Source organism: Coffea arabica, chromosome 1c (assembly GCF_036785885.1).
Source record: "Coffea arabica cultivar ET-39 chromosome 1c, Coffea Arabica ET-39 HiFi, whole genome shotgun sequence".
Lineage (NCBI taxonomy): Eukaryota > Viridiplantae > Streptophyta > Magnoliopsida > Gentianales > Rubiaceae > Coffea > Coffea arabica.
In genome coordinates this window covers 46,980,183-47,000,314 of record NC_092310.1, presented here as the reverse complement: position 1 = coordinate 47,000,314, position 20,132 = coordinate 46,980,183, and the positions used below count along the sequence as shown (strand labels likewise).

Sequence of the window (20,132 nt, the reverse complement as noted above, 5' to 3'; positions counted from 1 at the left end):
AACCACGACTATTGCCAAACTAACCATCTACGTTTCAAGTTCATGATGCTTCATGATTCGATTTCAGGCGTTGGATGTGACGGTTCTTGAAGGTGGCTACAAATTTGGGCCCAAAAATAGAACTCTTGCTCCAGATGATGTTGGCATTCGAGGTGAGATTATTCTTCAACTTCTCTACTCCAGATGATATACCAGTCGATAATGAAGCATTCTTGAAGTTTTTGCTCTTGATATAAGGAAATCAAAAGTTAGCCAAGGTTAACTGATTTATTTCTGTGTATTGAACTGGTGGGTGTAGAAAAAAGGGGAGGGTTGGGTAAAAAGTGTTGATTACTTGTAGAATTTCACTCCGTCTCCTTATAATTTGGGTCAGATGCCTCACAAATTTCATTTCAGACTAGTCGACGATAAAATAATTATTGTTTAATCTTGATAATCTTGGGTTAGCAAGGTCTATTGGATAAAATCAAACGCACTTTATTTTACGTAGTTCAGTGTAAAGAACTTGGTAGCTCTCTCATTTGCCAATGTTGGCAACCGAATCTTATTACTAACTAAATTGGTTGAATTAGCAAATATTGTGTACTAGTTAATAAGTGAGTGCCATGTTCTTTTGAACAAGCAAGTTTCAGCCAATTGTTTATTTAACCTTGGCAGGATGCTGATACTGATGCACTGAATACAGCAGTATCACTGTTGTAAGGTCCTCCCATTAGAAAGAGTCAAAAGCTAAAAAACCAAAGTGGCAAGGAACTTTTTAAAGTGCTGAAAATTGAAAGTTGTTGAAACTTGGGCTTGGCTATCAAGTCATTGAAACTGGCAAGTGCAGTCAGCACAATTAAGTCTGAGAGGGCAGGGCAGGACAAGTTATATGTAAGGCTGAGAGTCTTAGATAGGAAAACATCAGATGAGGTGTACATAGTTGGTAATATAGATAATAGAAATGCTATCCCATCTTGATCCAACAGATGAGTTGTCAGAGCACATTCAGGAACAATGTTCTTATGCAAGCCATGAGCCTGCCAATACAGATGTGTTGATCCAAGATTCTTCTAAGCGTTCGAGACAGCTCACGTCATTGATTTGGAATGAATTTGATATATTGTATGTTGAACTAGATGGTTCACAAAGAGCACAATGTAAATGGTGCAAGCGTGATTATGCATATGGTAGAACAACCGGAACAAGCAACTTATGGCGTCATCTTTCAAATTGTACTAGGCGTGGACAATCTGATTTTGAAGAACGGTCTCCAATTGACCAAGGAATTTATCGGGAAAAGATGGGAATTGCTATTGTGAAGCATAACCATCCTTATAGACTGGTGGAGCAAGAAGGAATTCGAAACTTGTGTGTATACTTAAATTCAGATGCTTTACCCATTTCGAGAAACACGATAAAGGTTGATATTGAAAAGATGTACAAAAGGGAAAAAGAGAGAGTAAAGACAGAATTAAATTCAATTTCAAGTCGAATTTGCCTTACTACTGACTTGTGGACATCTATTGCAACAGATAGGTATTTGGCATTGACGGCTCATTTCGTGCATGAAGATTGGATTTTACAAAAGAGGGTTCTAAATTTTCACCACATGCCACCACCACATGGTGGTCCAATATTAGCTGAAAAAGTCATAGGTTTATTGAGAGATTGGGCTATTGAAAAAAAAGTTTTTACTATCGCATTGGAAAACGCATCTTACAATGATGGTATGGTGAATCTGTTGAAGCAGCATTTGAGGCTAAGAAATACCCTATTTTGTGAGGGTGAATTTTTTCATGTAAGATGCAATGCACATGTGCTAAATTTGATTGTCCAAGATGGTGTCAAAGTTATTTCCAAACCAGTCTCAAAGATCCGAGACTGTGTGAAATATATCAGAGCTAGTGAATCAAGAAAGTTGAAATTTGCAGAGTGTATTGTTCAAGTTTCTTTGCCATGCAATAAGAGGGCGCATCAAGATGTCCCAACCAGATGGAACTCTACATTTGTGATGCTGGATAGTGCACTTGAATATAAGCTTGCCTTTCATCAGTTGCACGTGGTTGATCGTAGCTTCAGCATATTTTACCCAACTGAAGAAGAATGGCTTAGGGTGCAGAAATTTACAATACTGCTGAGGCCTTTTTATGACCTGACCACCCTTTTTTTTGGGACTAACTATCCAACTGCAAATTTGTATTTTCATGGTGTCTGGAAAATTCAAAAAGTTATCACGGAAGAGGTCAATAATTTAGACATTGAAGTGAGTGAAATGGCCAAGCAAATGAAACTAAAATTTGAGAAGTACTGGGAATGTTATAGCTTGGTTTTGAGTTTTGCTGTCATTTTGGATCCGCGCTTCAAAATGGATTATGTGGTGTATGCTTTTAAGAAGCTGTATCCTTTTGATTATGAAGAACGTGCTAAGGAAGTTCGGGATAAATTTTATTTACTATTTGAGGAGTATGAGAATACTTTTGATGGTGATTTGCTAGATGGATCAATAGCAGGCTGCTCTGGTGGTGATTTGGGCAATGACAATGATGATTTTGCTGAATTTGAGAGTCAACAACATGCAAACAAGAGGAATAAGTCACAAGTAGACTCTTATTTGGATGATACTTGACTCCTTTCAACTCAAGAATTGGATGTTCTCAATTTTTGGAAAGAAAACAAAAATCGGTACCCTATTATTTCTTTGATGGCACGAGGTATTTTAAGTATTCCTATCACTACAGTGGCCTCGGAATCAGCTTTTAGTATTGGTGGTAGAATTGTGGGTAAATTTCGTACTTCGCTCCTACCAGAAAATGTGGAGGTCTTGTTATGTACTAGGGATTGGTTATATGGAGTAACAGGTATGTTATACTTTTTGTGCACATGATCTTGTATTTTACATTTTTAGTCACTTATTGAACTTTACTTTTGATTTTAGCTTCTGAAGATGAAGAAGATAGAGAAAGACTGAGTATTGACTTTGCACCTTTAGTTGCTAAACTTACTAACCTTCATGTTTAGGTAAGCTGCATTCTTATGATCATCTGGTAGTAAGTTAGGCAGGAAGGCTAGGAGCATTTATCTTTTGTTTAAGCTTTTAATTATTGCATTGAAATTGATGATTTAGAATGAAAAGGATTTTCTGATGTTTGTTTGTAAGTTCCGTTTAGCTTAGGAAATATGCTAGTAGATTAGAGTTGACTTTTGCAGTATCAACCCTTTCCTGTCCGTTCACACTTCACAATTCTGAGCCTGACTGCAAATTTTTGTTTTGTTGATTGTCTTGATATATGGAGATTGTTAGAAATGTGGTGAAAAGAATTTTATCTTTCTGTCTAGATGAAATTTAAGTAGCAAACAACAAAACTTTGAATTTGGTTTTGGTTGCTAGGAATCTTCTCTGTTTTGTGTTGAGCCAGCAGCAAACTTGTGTTGAGCTGGTAGCAAACTTGTTGGCGGATTCCAACAGTGAGCTAGAGGAGTTTTATGCTATGCAGTTGTACGAAGCTTGAGAAGCTGAGTGCTTGTTAAGTATTTTGATAGAGCTGGCTCCACCTGGATTTTGAAAAATGAGAAGAGGATTTTTTGTTGCAAATTTGAAGTACTATCATTTCCATTTACTTATTCTGCTTCTGCTGCCAGTCTTTTTGTTACAATCCTTGGTAGGAGTATTAACTTGTAAAAGTTTCATGGATTGTAAGTGTATTTATTTCGTCTACCAATTTATGGGAATTCAAGTAGCTATTGTTTATTCTGGTACTGAAGGTTGGCAAGAAGTTTTGGCCATGTAACCTTTCATTGTTCTATCGGTTATTCCTATTTATTGAAAATTTATCTTTGTTTGTATGCTAAATGAAGTGATTGCTAATCCTCATCAGGATTTTCAACTATTTTTTATGTTAACTATTTTTGTTTTATTTATTATATTTATTTGTTGGTTTTGTCTTATCACTTTATTTCCTCGTAATTTATTAATTTGATCATTTTTTAGCATCACTAATTTGTGACAAATTTTAGCCTCCTTTCTTATCTTTTCAAAATGAAAATTTAAATTTATACACGAAAAAATACTAGGGGTTCAAAGTTTTGGATTAAATTTTTATGTTAATTTTCATATTATTTAGTCCAAATTTTTAGATTCTCATTGTTCAATTATTAAATAATATGTAATTTTGCAACATAGCACGCGGATGGAAAAAAAATTGATAATTAGACTTATTTGGCATAATAAGTAAATATTTAAAATTAATGATGGGTGTAAAATGGTATAAATTGATAATTTAGTTTAGAAAATGAATTTATATGAGTTTGTAAAAAATTAGAATAAATGGGTTATAAATGGATAATTGGGTTATCCAACTCATTTTTTGATTTATCCATTTATACCCATCTAATTAAATGGATATACATGGGTTGACTCACTTATATCCATTACCCATTTTACCCAACCCAAATCCGCCCAAATCACCCATTTTGCCACCTCTAGGTACAACTGATAATAGGGTCAAAATTACTGTAACTTATAAGTTATGTCACATGTGAGAGTCATCAAAATCTTAATATAGTTAAACAGTTTATGCAGATGTTGTCTAATTTATGGATGGGAAATTTTCTTAATCTATTGAAGCCAACATGAATAAAGCAGATTCCTTATTATGTTATTTTAGAAGAAGTTAATTTTTGTTTCAACCGAAAAAGGAAAAAAAAAACTTGTGCTATAAACAGGGTGACTATACATTGCACTGAACCCCTTTCTTGATTTGTGCAAATAAACTATAACTGTTATGAAACAACTAAAATGTGGATGTCCCTTTGTATTTCCTAAGAGGATTAATTCATGATTTATAGCTATATTATGTATAGAAGTTACAATCCATAAATCTATTCATGTAGTGGAGAAACCGTTTCATAGGTTTCTTCATATTCTTGTAGTAGTGGGTATTTAATAGGATTAATGTACCTTTAATTTTGAAGTACCTATATATAGAGGTACATTGACACCCTTTTAGAGGACTTTTGTATCTTATTGAAAAATAAGAATATCACTCTCTATTTCTCTACTCCTTTCTCTAATATCTCTATTCATACTATAGTAGTTTATTAGTTTTACAACACGTTATCAGCACGAGTCTCTACTTTTAAGCAAAAGGTGAAAACGGAGGCTCTACCTTGAACAAAAGTGAAACAGGAGATTTTGCCAAAATTCTGCCTGCATTTCTTCAAATAACTTCTGAGATAAATTTCTGACCCACAAACTTATTTCAATTTCTTATGGCTAATATTTGAATTATCGCGAAATACAAGTACCTACTATTGAGCAACCACTAAACACAAACATATATTGTTTGACATCTTTGAGATAATATTTCTCCTTTTAATTCTCCTTATTTATCTTTATAAGTCTTTGTTATAAATACTTATATTTTGATGCATTGAGTTTTAGAGATGCTATGATAGAAAATCAATTATGTTTGAGGATTCACTTGTCCTTTGAAATACTTAAAGAAAAAGATTCGACCACCTGAAGATGGTCGTTCTTTAACGAAAATATTTGGCCACTAGAAGATGGTCATTATTTCAAAAGTCTAGTATGATAAATTTACCTGTGGCTACAAGAACATAATTATACAATTTTTAGAATTACTTCTCAGTTGAAATTGTGTTGAGAAAATTTTACTCATAAAATATATTGAAAATGATCTCCACAATTGATTTCTCGAATATGCTCCTGTAGTAGCAATATTGAGAGAAAATTTGAGAAGTATTTTGTACTTATTGCATACTAGTTCTAGTCCATTCCCAGAAGTGAATGCGACTAAATTTCAATTTATTAGTTATGGTTGTTGCCTTGACTATGATTTTGGTAAATATATATTTTACCATGACAAGAGAAAAAGTTACCACTTGAAGTGGGATAATAATGATAAGGACAAGAAAGTAAGGATCCTGAAGATAAATGTCCCGAAGTACATTTGACGAATCAAAATTATAATATCATCTTCACATGGCCAATTTCTTTAAACACCTTGAAGGTGTATGATGCTTGATTTAATTTATGATAGTAATTGACTTTTCTTCTTGAAGAAGAAATGGATGTTAAATATTTGGGATCAAAGAATTATGGTGATGATATTTGTTCCATAAGAATTATGGTGACAATGATATGTGTCTCGCTAATAAATACTACTATATGCACTATTTTCCAACAAAAGAGACAAACACAATCAGTGGTAGTGCTTAAGTGATTGAAAACTCCAGAAGAGTCACTACTATATTTCTCCCTGTAGGAGAAAAGTTTATCATAAATAAAGCACTACTTTTTACCATGTCTGAAATGAATTATTGAATTTGAATATCCGTCGAAATGGATATCAAATTGAGACACTAAATGAGACAATAAAAGAGATCATGTTTAGAAATCAAGTGAGATAAAGGTACATTAATCCTATTAAACATCCACTACTACAAGAATATGAAGAAACTTATGAAACGGTTTCTCCACTACATGAATAGATTTATGGATTGTAATTTCTATACATAATATAGCCATAAATCATGAATTAATTCTCTTAGGAAATACAAAGGGACATCCACATTTTAGTTGTTTCATAACACTCCCCCTTGGATGTCCATTACACAAAGAATATGCCTCGTTAAAACCTTACTAGGGAAAAACCCATCGGGACAAAAATCCCAGTGAAGGAAAAAGAGTACACTAATAAGTGTGATAATTTGTCGGCCTAATTCTCACAAGTGTTGCTGCATGTAAAATAGCATGTCCCCAAGCAGATGAAGGAAGCTTAGACCTCATCAACAATGGTCTAGCAATTAATTGTAGCCGTTTAATAAGTGATTCGGCTAGACCATTTTGTGTGTGAACATAGGCTACAGGATGTTCAACAGTTATTCCAATTGACATACAATAATCGTCAAAAGCATGTGACGAATATTCACCAGCATTATCTAGACGAATTTTCTTTATTGGAAAATTTGGAAATTGTGCTCGCAATTTAATTATTTGAGCAAGCAATCTCGCAAATGCCAAGTTGCGAGTAGATAATAAACATACATGTGACCATCTAGTTGATGCATCAATTAGCACCATAAAATATCGAAATGGTCCACATGGTGGATCTACAGGCCCACATACATCACCATGAATTCGTTCTAGAAATGCAGGGGATTCAGTCCCAACTTTAACTTGTGATGGTCTAATAATTAATTTCCCTTGAGAACAAGTAACACAAGAGAATTCATTGGCTTTTAATACTTTTTTATTTTTCAATGAGTGGCCATGTGAATTCTCAATTATTCGTCTCATCATTATAGATCCAGGATGTCCGAGACGATCATGCCAAATTATAAAATCATCGGGATGAGTAGACTTTTAGTCTACTAGGTGATGAATTTCAATTGCACTAATTTGTGCATAATATAACCCAGAAGAAAAAGAAGGTAATTTTTCTACTTCGCATTTTTTCCCATAAATGATACTTGTGATTAATAAAAATTCACTATTTGTCTCAGTCATTGTCTCGATATGATATCCATTTTCGCGGATATCTTTAAAACTCAATAAGTTTCTTCGAGACTTGGGAGAGAATAGTGCATTATTTACAATAATTTTAGTCCCTTCAGGGAGAAATATAGTGGCTCTTCCGGAGCTTTCAATCAATTTTGCACTACCACTAATGGTATTAACATTTGTCTCTCCCATTTTCAAACAAGAAAAATATTTTTTATTTTTCAATATGGTGTGCGTAGTAGCACTATCAATGAGACAAATATCATAATCACCATTATTTAATCCCAAATATTTGACATCCATTTCTTCTTCAGGAAGAAATTTTCAAATAAAAATAAATATTAATAAAGATGCGAAAATAAATATTCAATGGAAAGGAAATTACGTGAAAGATATAAAGCATCATAAAATATCTAAATAATCATGGGATATTTGTTGACATCTTCAGGATGTTCAAAAAAATCAGCAACATCGAGGTGTGTCATGTCAGCATCATCACCATCATCATAGTCATTCTTTTGATCAATGAAATTTGTCTCAACACCTTTGTCTTTCTTTTTCAATGATGCTTGAATAGAGGTCAACAAGATGTTCGGCCGTACGACAGGTACGAGACCAATGACCTTCCATACCACACCGGTAGTTATTTTTCTGATTGTAGCTTGCCACGGTTAAAATTTTCACGGGACACAAATTTACTATAATCACGTCCACGGCCACGGCCACGTCGGCGGCCTCCTCCACGGCCACGGCCACGACCTCGACCAAAATTTTGAAATTGGGTCGCATTCGCTTCAGGGAATGGACTTGCACCAGTTGGTCGGGACTCATGATTTTTCAGCAACAATTCATTATTTTGTTCAGCCAAGAGAAGACATGCAATAAGTTCAGAATATTTTTTAAACCCCTTCTCTCGATATTGCTACTGCAAGAGTATGTTAGAGACATGAAAGGTAGAAAATGTTTTCTCTAACATATCTTCATCAGTGACTTTTTCGCCACATAATGATAATTGAGAAGTGATTCTGAACATAGCTGAATTATATTCGTTGACAGATTTAAAATCTTGCAGCCGTAAGTGAAGCCAATCATATCGGGCTTTTGGAAGAACGACCAACTTCAGGTGGTCGAATCTTTCTTTCAAATCTCGCCAAAGGACAAGAGTATCTTTAACAGTAAGATATTCTGATTTTAATCCTTCATCTAAATGATGACGAAGAAAAATCATAGCTTTGGCACGGTCTTGGTTTGAGAATTCATTTTTTTCCACAATAGTATTACCAAGACCCATTGCCTCGAGATGGATTTCAACATCCAATACCCATGATCAATAATTTTTTCCAGAAATATCAAGAGATACAAACTCTTATTTTGTAAGATTAGCCATAAGAAATTGAAATAAGATTTTGACTTAGAAATTTATCTCAAAAGTCACTTGAAGAAATACGGATAGAATTTCGGCAAAATCTTGTGCTTCACTTTTGTTCAAAGTAGCGCCTCCGTTTTCACCTTTTTGCTCAAAAGTAGAGCTTTCGTGCTGATAACGTGTTATAAAACTAATCAAATAAGCTACTATAATATCAAGTGAAATATTGGAGAAAGAAGTAAAGAAATGGAGAGTAATATTCTTATATTCCAATAAGATACAAAAGTCCTCCCAAAGGGTCTCAATGTACCTCTATATATAGGCACTACAAGATTAAAGGTACATAAATCTTATTAAACATCCACTACTACAATAATATGAAGAAACCTATGAAACGGTTTCTCCACTACATGAATGGATTTATGAATTATAACTTATATACATAAGTAGCCATAAAACATGAATTAATCCTCTTAGGAATACAAAGGAACATCCACATTTTTGTTATTTCGTAACACTCCCCCTTGGATGTCCATTACACAAAGAATATGCCTCATTAAAATCTTACTAGGAAAAAACCCAGTGGGACCAAAAACTCTAGTGAAGGAAAAAGAGTACACTATTCTTGTGTAATAATTTCTCCCCCTGATGCAAACGTCATTTGAGATCTTTTAATCGTTACATTCCAATATTCTTCACCAATTTCTCAAATGTCGCAGTTGGTAATGCCTTGGTAAATAAATCGGCCAGATTATTATCTGATCGGATTTGTTTCACATCAATTTCACCATTCTTTTGCAAATCATGAGTAAAAAAGAATTTTGGTGAAATATGTTTCGTCCTATCTCCTTTAATATATCCTTCTTTCAATTGAGCTATACAAGCTGCATTATCTTCATATAATATAGTTGAAGGATTTTCTTTTCCGGAGGATAACCCACAATTCTTCCGGATATAGTGGGTCATTGATCTTAACCAAACACATTCTCGATTGACTTCATGAATTGCTATTATTTCAGCATGATTCGATGAAGTGGCGGTTAGTGATTGCTTTGTAGATCGCCAAGAAATGGCTGTGCTTCCATATGTAAATAAATAACCAGTCTGAGACCTTACTTTATGCGGGTCGGATAAATACCCAGTATCAGCATAACCAACCAATTCAGGTTTGAATTTATTTGAATAAAATAAACCAAGATCTATTGTTCCTTGGAGATAGCGAAAAATATGTTTAATACCATTCCAATGTCGTCTTGTGGGCGAGGAACTAAATCTTGCTAATAAATTTACTGCAAATGATATATCAGGTCTTGTACAATTAGCAAGATACATTAGTGCACCAATTGCACTGAGATATGGTACTTCAGGACCAAGTATCTCTTCATTTTCCTCTCGTGGTCTAAAAGGATCCTTATTAGGATCTAATGATCTGACAACCATTGGGGTACTCAATGTATGTGCTTTGTCCATATAAAACCGCTTTAATACCTTCCGGATATAAGCAGTTTGGTGGACAAAAATTCCACCTTTCAAATGTTCAATTTGTAAACCAAGGCAGAATTTTGTCTTTCCAAAATCTTTGATCTCAAATTCTTTCTTCAAATATTCAACACTATTTTGAATCTCTTCAGGAGTTCCAATTAAATTTAGATCATCCATATATCCCGCAATTATCACAAAATTTGATCCATTTTTCTTGATAAAAACACATGGACATATTGGATCATTGGTATAACCTTCTTTTGTCAGACATTCATTGAGACGATTATACCACATACGTCCAGATTGTTTGAGCCCATACAGAGACTTTTGTAATTTAATAGAATAAATATTTTTAGAATTTGATTTGCATGCTTCAGGCATGTTGAATCCTTCGAGAATTCTTATATAAATATCATTTTCAAAATTCCCATATAAATATGCAGTAACGACGTCCATTAGACGCATATCTAATTTTTCATGTACTGCAAAACTCACAAGATATCTAAATGTGATAGCATCCACTACAGGTGAATACGTTTCATCATAATCAAATCCAGGCCTTTGTGAAAATCCTTGGGTTACAAGTCTTGCTTTATATCTCACAATTTCATTTTTCTCATTTCTTTTTCTCACAAATACCCATTTATATCCTACTGGCTTTACACCTTCAGGTGTTTAATCCAAAAACTTTTCTTTTAACCAGTGAGTCTAATTCAGATTGAATCACATCTTTCCATTTTGGCCAATCATTTCTACCTCGACATTCATCAACCGATCTAGACTCATGATTCTCGTCCTCTGCCATAATATCAAGTGCTATATTATATGCGAAAATATTATTAATAATTATTTCTTTTCGGTTCCAACTTTTCCTTGAAGTGACAAAATTTATTGAATTTTCTATAATTTCATTCTCTTCAAGAATTGGCTCTTTAGGAGCGACCTCTTCAGGAGGTTGAATTTTGTCACTAATTGTTGATTCATCTACTCCTCTTTTCTTTCGAGGATTTTTATCTTTGGAACCAAGAGGTCTCCCACGCTTCAGGTGTGCTTTAGACTCATTAGCACTTGTGATTTGTCCTTCAGGGATATCAATTTTAATCGGAGCATTTTCAGCAGGAATATGTGATTTAGTAACTCTTTTGGAGTCATTAAATGCATCCGGTAATTGATTTGCAATTTTTTGCAAATGTATAATCCTTTGAACTTCTAATTCATATTCTTTAGTACGAGAATCAAGAAAATTCAATGATATTTTCCAAGTGATTTCCTTTTTCGGTTGATTTTTATCTCCCCCTAATGTCGGAAAATGTGACTCGTCAAAATGACAATCTGCAAATCTCTCAGTAAATAAATCACCTGTTAATGGTTCCATATACTTAATGATTGAAGGTGATTCATATCCGACATATATCCCCAATCTTCTTTGTGGGCCCAATTTACGACGTTGGGGCGGTGAAATTGGAACATACACCGCACAACCAAATATTCGTAAATGAGAAATATTTGACTCATAACCAAATAAAAATGGTTATCGATATAGTTGTCTTCATTCTTATTTGATTTATAATCATCAATTGCAGTAAACCAGAAGTTTACTGATCCCAATGTATATGTGATTTGACGAAAGTGAGAATATTTGAGAGCCGACAAGTATTTATACATACCTTCTTTATATTATATATGGCTCCGAAAGAAATTTAAAATTTATTTTCGGCATGAATCACCTTTTACGATTAAATATCGTAAAATATTGATGGGTGATCTATTGAATGATTTATTTATTCTGATGAATTACGATTCCCGACATTAAGGGGAGGAAAAGATCAATCGAAAGGAAATCATTTTAAAAAAATTGAATTTTCTCGTTCCTCATACAAAATAATGTGAACTAGAAGTTCAAGAAATTCTTCATTTGTAGAAAGTTATATTTATCGACTCCAGGAGAGTCATTAAATCAACTATTCCTGCAGGAAATACTCTAGCTAAGATTGATATCCCTGAAGGACATGTACAAGTGCTACAAATAAATTTAAAGTCGGCCTATCTAAATAAGGCATAAATTGATTTCAAATATCTCCGGAGATTAAATAAATGTCATGATAAAATTCAACCTCTTGAAGAGGTCGCTCCCGAAGAGCCAACTCCTGTAGAGAATGAAATCATAGAAAATTTAATTGGAGCCTGATGAAATGTAGCACTTGATATTATAAAAGTTGATGAGAATCATAAATCTAAATCGGTTGATGAATATCGGTATAGAAATAATTGGTCAAAGTGAAAAGATACGATCCAATTTGAATTGGAATCACTGGTTAAAAGAAAAGTTTTTGGACCTGTAGTCTAAACACTTGAAGATGTAAAACCAGTAGAAGATAAATAGGTATGTGTGAGAAAAAGAAATGAGAAAAAAGAAATTGTGAGGTATAAAGCAAGACTTGTAGCCCAAGAATTTTTACAAAGGTCTGGATTTGATTATGATGAAACGTATTCACCTGTAGTGGATACTATCACATTTAGATATCTTATGAGTTTTGTAGTACATGAAAAATTAGATATGCGTCTAATGAACGTCGTTACTGCATATTTATATGAAAATCTTGAAAATGATATTTATATGAGAATCCCCGAAGGATTCAACATGCCTGAAGCACGCAAATCAAATCTTATTTTATTAAATTACAAAGGTCTTTGTATGGATTCAAACAATTTGGACATATGTGGTATAACTGCCTCAATGAATGTCTAACTAAAGAAAGTTATACCAATGATCCAATATGTCCATGTGTTTTTATCAAGAAAAATAGATCAAATTTTGTGATAATTGTTATATATATTGATAATCTAAATCTGATTGAAACTCCTGAAGAGATTCAAAATAATGTTGAATATTTGAAGAAGGAATTTGATATCAAAGATTTTGGAAAAATAAAATTCCTTGGTTTACAAATTGAACATTTGAAGAGTGGAATTTTTGTCCACCAAACTGCATATACCCAGAAGGTATTAAAGCGATTTTATATGGATAAAACATATACATTAAGTACTCCAATGATCGTCAGATCATTAGATCCTAATAAGGATTCTTTTAGACTGCGAGAGGAAAATGAAGAGATACTTGGTCCTGAAGTACCATATCTCAGTGCAATTGGCGAAGAATATTGGAATGCGATGATTAAAAGATCTCAAATGATGTTTGCATCAGGGGGAGAAATTAATACACAGGAATAGTGTACTCTTTTTCCTTCACTAGGGTTTTTGTCCCGATGGGTTTTTCCCTAGTAAGGTTTTAACGAGGCATATTCTTTGTGTAATGGACATCCAAGGGGGAGTGTTATGAAACAACTAAAATGTGGATGTCCCTTTGTATTTCCTAAGAGGATTAATTCATGATTTATGACTATATTATGTATAGAAGTTACAATCCATAAATCTATTCATGTAGTGGAGAAACCGTTTTATAGGTTTTTTCATATTCTTGTAGTAGTGGGTGTTTAATAGGATTAATGTACCTTTAATTTTGAAGTACCTATATATAGAGGTACATTGACACCCTTTTAGAGGACTTTTGTATCTTATTGGAATATAAGAATATCACTCTCTATTTCTCTACTCCTTTCTCTAATATCTCTATTCATACTATAGTAGTTTATTAGTTTTACAACAATAACCAAATATCAATAAAGTATTCAAGTAAAAAAAAATAGAAATTTATAAAGGCATTGGATCTCCATAATAAAATACTCAATAAAAGGTCAATCCATAATATTTAATAAAATATCAAATGTCCCTATCCACACCAATGCAGTTTCTTTATTTAGAAAGCAAGTGAACTGGCGTCCACAAAACAATCAAATAAAGTATCCAATCTTATCTTATCTCTCAGACACCCCGCCAAATTCGCATGTCAACCTCCTTTCTCCTTTTGCCCCTAGCATTTTGTTGACTTGTAATTCTGTTCTCTTGTTCTATTATTCTTCAAGATTGTGATTCTTGGCTGCCTTTTTTCTTTCTCACCTTTCTTGGTAGAATCTACATTAAGCCTATACGTTTAACATTTTCTCTTGACCAATATTCTGATCAAAGCATCCAGATTTCATTGAACTTGAATTAGATGCTCATATGTTGTTTCTACATTAGTACTACAGCATATGTTGCATCTAATTGTTGTTACAACGGGAATGTTGTTCAAGGATGCTCAAGAAAATGACACATAATATGTGGTTCAAAGATGGTTGTATGCCTGACTGGTTCTTGATTGAGGTCCTCTGCAGGGTTCCTATCAAGTCTGTCTTTAGGTTCAAAAGCGTCTCAAAACAATGGCTTTCTCTGATCTCTCATCCATCTTTTGCTCGTTTCTACATTTCTCAAGCCTCAGCTTTGCCAGTGCAGTGCCAGCAATGGGCATTTCTCTTCAAGAGAATGCATGTGGAGGGTTCTACAATATCCCACTTTGCTGATCAGCATACTAAGCCACTAGCGAATATGTATTCTTGCAATCCTACTTCACCAGATTTTCACATACTCCCTTTACCAGATTCTCAGGAAGCGAAGGGGCAAACCTGTTTTATCAGAGCAATTCACAATGGATTTTTGTTGTATGGTTGGTTTCAATATAAGCCATATTTATACAACCACATTGTGGAATATTACATTTGTAATCCTGTTACCAAGCAGTGGTTTGCTCTTCCTGCACCGAAACATCTCTTCAAACAGGTCAATGTGGGGTTTGTTACACAAGTTGAGGCAGGAATATTAAGAAGTTATAAAGTTGTTTTAGTTCATTGTTGTCCTCAGAAACGAGGATTCCTCGAGTTTGAGATATTTTCTTCTGAATCTGGAATATGGGAGGACTTTGTTGTAAATTCCGGATGTGCAATAAGAATTTCCTGTCACCACAAGCCTATCTTTTTCGAGGAGAATCTGCACTGGAGTGATAGTGAACTTGGAATTATAGCCTATGATCCTTACAATAATCCTAATGAGTTTCGCATCATTGAGTTTCCAACTGATGCAGACGGGGAATATAGCATGTCAAGATATGGTTTCAATTCTAGTATGTATGGTGTTCATCAAGGATATCTGAAGTATTTTGAAGTTTCTCGTCGACATCAACAGGGATTTTCAGACTTCAAAATATGGGTTCTCGAGGACTACAACTCTAACAAGTGGTTCCTACAACACACTGTAAGGAATGAAGAAATTATAGTTGATGATAGTCTGCATCTTCGCATGTTAACTGCCATACCGGTAGCCTTCCAGCCATATGATGCAGATATAGTTTATCTGGGGTGGAATAACAATTTGGTCACATTCAACATCCAAACCAGGAGATTAAAATCGCTTGGATTTCCAAACAACCCCAAAGAAATATATCAGATCTCTGGTGAGGCTTGCTGGTCCTGCTTCTTGTTTGTGCTTCCAATTTGGCCAGTTCGCATTCCACTTTCCCTATCTGCAGGAGCTGATAGTCTTTAATTTGTTGTGGTTGAGTCAAGATGATCATTTCATTATTGATGTAATTATGCCATAGAAGTCGATCATTAAATTGTTTAGTTATGTCCATTATATCTGAACTGTGGAATAGAAGATGGAGCAATCTGCTCTTCTGTTTCATTGCCCCATTCTGGTTTTGTTGCTTTGAATGTGAGTTTGGCAATTCTGACCACATGTATAGTTGCAAGATCATTTCTTGAACACTTCTTTTCCTTTTGCATGAAAATTATATCATTGCACGCTTTCCCTTTTCTATTATTCAATCTTAGCCTTTTAAGATTATATATGCTCCTCAACTTGACAAGATCTATACAACTTAATGGGTGAAGTGAACAAAACAGCTTTCAGTTTGTGCATCTGGAATTTGAGTGTTGAATGAGCATTGGATCTGAGGCGTAGTTTAACGCAGAATGTAAATGAAGTGAAATGTAGCTTTATGAGTTTGAGACATGAACTTGGAGATCTTAATTTTGACATGGCAAAAAATTACTGACATTTTGGGTGCCTACTAGATTCAATAATACTCCCATTAATCATTGCATATTAAATTATGCACTGAGATAAGATGATGAAAATTTGTACTCTTCTGAGATTTGTGGTACACTCCTTTGGAAGGTTGGCAAACCCCATACCTGCACATTTCATACTGATGATCTTTATTTTGCCCCATGCCCCGACTTCAGAGCACCAACCAAGCAGATGAGGATGGGCTCAAAGTCAAAGGAAAATAGAACTGTTATGCTAGTCAAAACATCAGGTCCAGCATGTTTCTGGTTTATTCAGGATGGGTCAATTAAAAAAGAGCTAGTCTTGTCTAATCCAAATGTAAATCAACACGCATCATGCTCAAACTTGGGATGGTTTAAATAGCTCAAGTATCTTTCAATCTTGCAAACAGAAGAGCCGACAACTAATAGAAAAGTACGTTATATCATAAACATAGATTTAAAAAAATATATATAAAACTAAAGAAAGTAACAAAATTACAGCCCATAATCGTTAGAGCTGGTATGTCCACTGGCACTGGTCTCAGATTTTGTTGAAGGCAACAATGTCACAGCTTTGCACATACTCGCTGCATGGCTCAACTGTGAGCTGGTCCTCAATGAGATCATCAACTGAGACAAGGTCATCCACTATGGTAAGCATGATCTGCAACTTCTTTATACCGTAACCGACAGGGACCAGTTTTGCTGCACAAGACAAGAAATGGGGATTTTTAGTATCTTAAAGAAATATTCAGGCATACTAAATGAGAAATCAACAAAGGTTAAAAACAAAACATACAGGCTCCCCACAAAAGCCCAGGCTTCTCGACTTTGCGAACTTCCTCCTCGAGCTTCTTCATGTCTGTCTCATCATCCCAAGGTTTAATATCCATAAGAACGGATGATTTTCCACCTGGAGATAGGATTTACGAAATACATTACATGACCAAACAAATGGGAATAGAACCGTAGATGTTCAAATTGATTATGAATTCAAATTGATTATGAATTTATCAGGAAAAGTTCAAATTTGATTCAACAGGTACAAGGCAAAACTCACACCTTAGATTCCTAAGATCAAGTGTTTTCTTTGGATCGATAATTTAGTTGTTAACCACTATGGCCAACAAAATCTCCAATTTTACTAGTGTCAATCGACAATATTCAAACCATCAATAAGTTATTTTTAAACAAAATGATCACAAGCACATTGCCAGAAACCATCTGAAAAGAAGCTTACTCTCTTTCTTCTTGGTGGATGCTTTAGCAGCCTCCCTCTGTTCTGCTGCCTTCTTTTCTTCCTCTGTTTCATCGCCAAAGAGATCAAGGTCATCATCATCTTCTGCTGCAGGTGCTTCCTGCCAAAGATCAAAGTCAATTTTGTCAAGAATAATTTGCACATATTAAACCTCAAGCTGCGTTCATGAATGCATAATGAAACCTATGCCAAAACCAGCAGCAGTTCATGGTCCATGGCTATTATTACATCACACAAGTTTGTCCAGATGCATGGATACAGACACAAAACATGGACCTGATCCTACACTTATCAACAAGGACATCATCTCTTGCAGAAGTGGATATACATAGTTTCAGCAATGATGAAATTATCAACTATCATATATAAGAAAAAACACGTAAATATTTAGTATACCAGGTTGTATGTTGTGCATTCAAATGTGAAGTATTAATTCATGTTTAAATATAATACTTCATGCAGTGCAGATTCTACAACAACAATCAAACATCATGCATAAAGCAGTCCTTACACATGACTGAAAAAGAAAAACAAGTTATGCAACCATTCTGAAGCACTTTATCCAAAATAAAGTTTTCTGTTCTTGTATATGACATCTGTCAACAATTTTGCTTCATGTTTTTGTTTGTTACCCTAAGAGGATTTTAATTTCTTTCCATTTATGCAATTTCACATCTGTCGAGTTGTTGCCCAAAAAGATGGTACCATCTATGGGGGCGCCATTACGTGTTCGATAAATTTCAAAGCATCTCCGAACTAGTGTATTTTAAAATTTAATGCCAAGAAAGAGAGCCGACTATATACTCAGAGTCCATCTTTGTCTGTTGAACACTAGAGTAAAATTTATTACGAAGGAAACTGATCATGACTTCTTGAGCGTGTTTGTGGTTCTTAGTAAGTCACAGAACAATGCATTGCAATCTCAAAGATAGACTATTTCACATTGCCAGTGGTGCTTTCAAAAATTAAGATAAGATCTACCAACAAAAAACTCAATGATCTGGACCCTTTCAAGAGTGGAAATTCATCCTGGAACTCATATAGTCTAGAATTTTCAAATTTAACTCCTTTAAAGGAAGCCTCAAGATTAATTCTACTTCTCCAAATAATAAAACTTGCTATTTTGATATGCAATTATTAACTATCGACCATAACATATTTAAGATCCGCACAACATATTTAAGACCATCAAAGTTCTCTCTCATATGAAATTTAAACACAGACGTGGAGATTAAAAAAAAGTACGAAAAGCAAACAAGTCAAACAATAAATTTACTAGCTAAGTAGTTAGATGTCGAGGAGACTACCTTGGCCACCACAGCTGGAGCAGCTTCTGCAGCAGCACCTTGGCCAATTCTCACTCCAACAGCTTTTCCAGGAAAGCTAAAAATATGACAGAAATTGTCAAAATGCACAAGTTAAAATCCATTAAAATTAAATAAAATTTCGAACTTTATATCAAAAAAAAAAAGCGAAAAACCCTTAAATGAGGATATTAAATCATCACTAACCATCACTAAATAATCTTCAAATCCACAATTTAAGCAAAACCCGCGTCAAAAAACATAAAAGTATTGCAAAAAAGAACAAAAAAATCATACCTTGGGGCAAGTTTTGAGGAGACGGATTGGTACCATTGGCTAGCATTGGGATACAAATCAGCACTGGGCTGCTTCAAGACGGCAGCGTATACCTTCACATCATCCTTTGTAAGCTGATCCCTGAAATCAATCCATTCAAATTGGCTCAAAACAAGAAAAAGAACATTTTTTACACAAGAACAAGAGAGCCCAGTAAAATTATCAGTTAATTCCAGATTATACGGACCCAGATACATAAGTTTTGCCAGCAAGAAATTCATCGAGGGCTTTGAGGCCAGCCTCTGTGTGGAGATCTGAGAAGGTAACAGCCATTGATTCCCCAAATTAATGAAGAAAAATTGAAGGGTTTCGAAAAAGGGAAGACTGAAACCTGCGGAATCGGGAGAGAGACGGCCAAAGCGAAGGTAAGTGGTGTCGTTTTTATATGGGAGTTGCCAGAGAAACCCTAGATTTTGGGGTATATTCGTTTGCTTTTCATCGATTTCTTCTGTTTCTGTTAACCGCGGATTGACCCCTTTGATTTTATAGATTTTGCAATTCACCCCTCACAAAAAAGGAAAAAAAAAAAAAATCCTAAGAGCACTAGATTAGTAGACTACTACTACTATTTTTCGAAAGAGTAGTCCTAACAGTGTCTAATCCAATCTCACCTTATTACTCACTAAACAAGAACACTTGCTAAAATAGGTTGGCGAAAGGGATGTAGACATGTTGCGCAATATCTAATAAACTCCTCTTTAGTCCTGACGGTAGCTCGGCCGGGACTAGTAAGTCCGTCTTTATGGTAATGTCCCGTGTTCGACCCTCGTTGTGGTAACATTGCTGGTATTCTTGAGCAAGGTTCTGCTAGCCTTAGGGGGATTAGTCTGGTAAAAAAAAAAAAAAAGATTGGAACACCCCCTAAGTGAAAAAAAATAATAACAAACTCCTCTTTAAT

General features: G+C 34.5%; 3 protein-coding genes across 3 annotated transcripts; 2 read left to right on the top strand and 1 right to left on the bottom strand.

Annotated features, from left to right (window-relative positions):
- The first annotated feature begins 943 nt into the window (after positions 1–943).
- On the top strand, positions 944–2,608 carry LOC140005795 (zinc finger BED domain-containing protein RICESLEEPER 2-like). The gene has a single exon (XM_072046757.1). The coding sequence runs from the start codon at positions 944–946 to the stop codon at positions 2,606–2,608; it is 1,665 nt and encodes a 554-aa protein (XP_071902858.1).
- Positions 2,609–14,558: 11,950 nt separating this feature from the next.
- LOC113740985 (putative F-box/kelch-repeat protein At1g15680) lies at positions 14,559–15,830 on the top strand. The gene has a single exon (XM_072046755.1). It carries the CDS (start codon positions 14,559–14,561, stop codon positions 15,828–15,830), a length of 1,272 nt encoding a protein of 423 aa, XP_071902856.1.
- An 861-nt stretch (positions 15,831–16,691) lies between these two features.
- On the bottom strand, positions 16,692–19,848 carry LOC113724958 (elongation factor 1-beta-like). Its single transcript, XM_027247881.2, has 6 exons — positions 19,422–19,848; positions 19,196–19,315; positions 18,902–18,977; positions 17,577–17,694; positions 17,136–17,249; positions 16,692–17,041 (listed from the first exon to the last, which is right to left on the bottom strand). Exons 1-6 carry the CDS (start codon positions 19,505–19,507, stop codon positions 16,878–16,880), a joined length of 678 nt encoding a protein of 225 aa, XP_027103682.1. The 5' UTR covers positions 19,508–19,848; the 3' UTR covers positions 16,692–16,877.
- Positions 19,849–20,132: the final 284 nt, after the last annotated feature.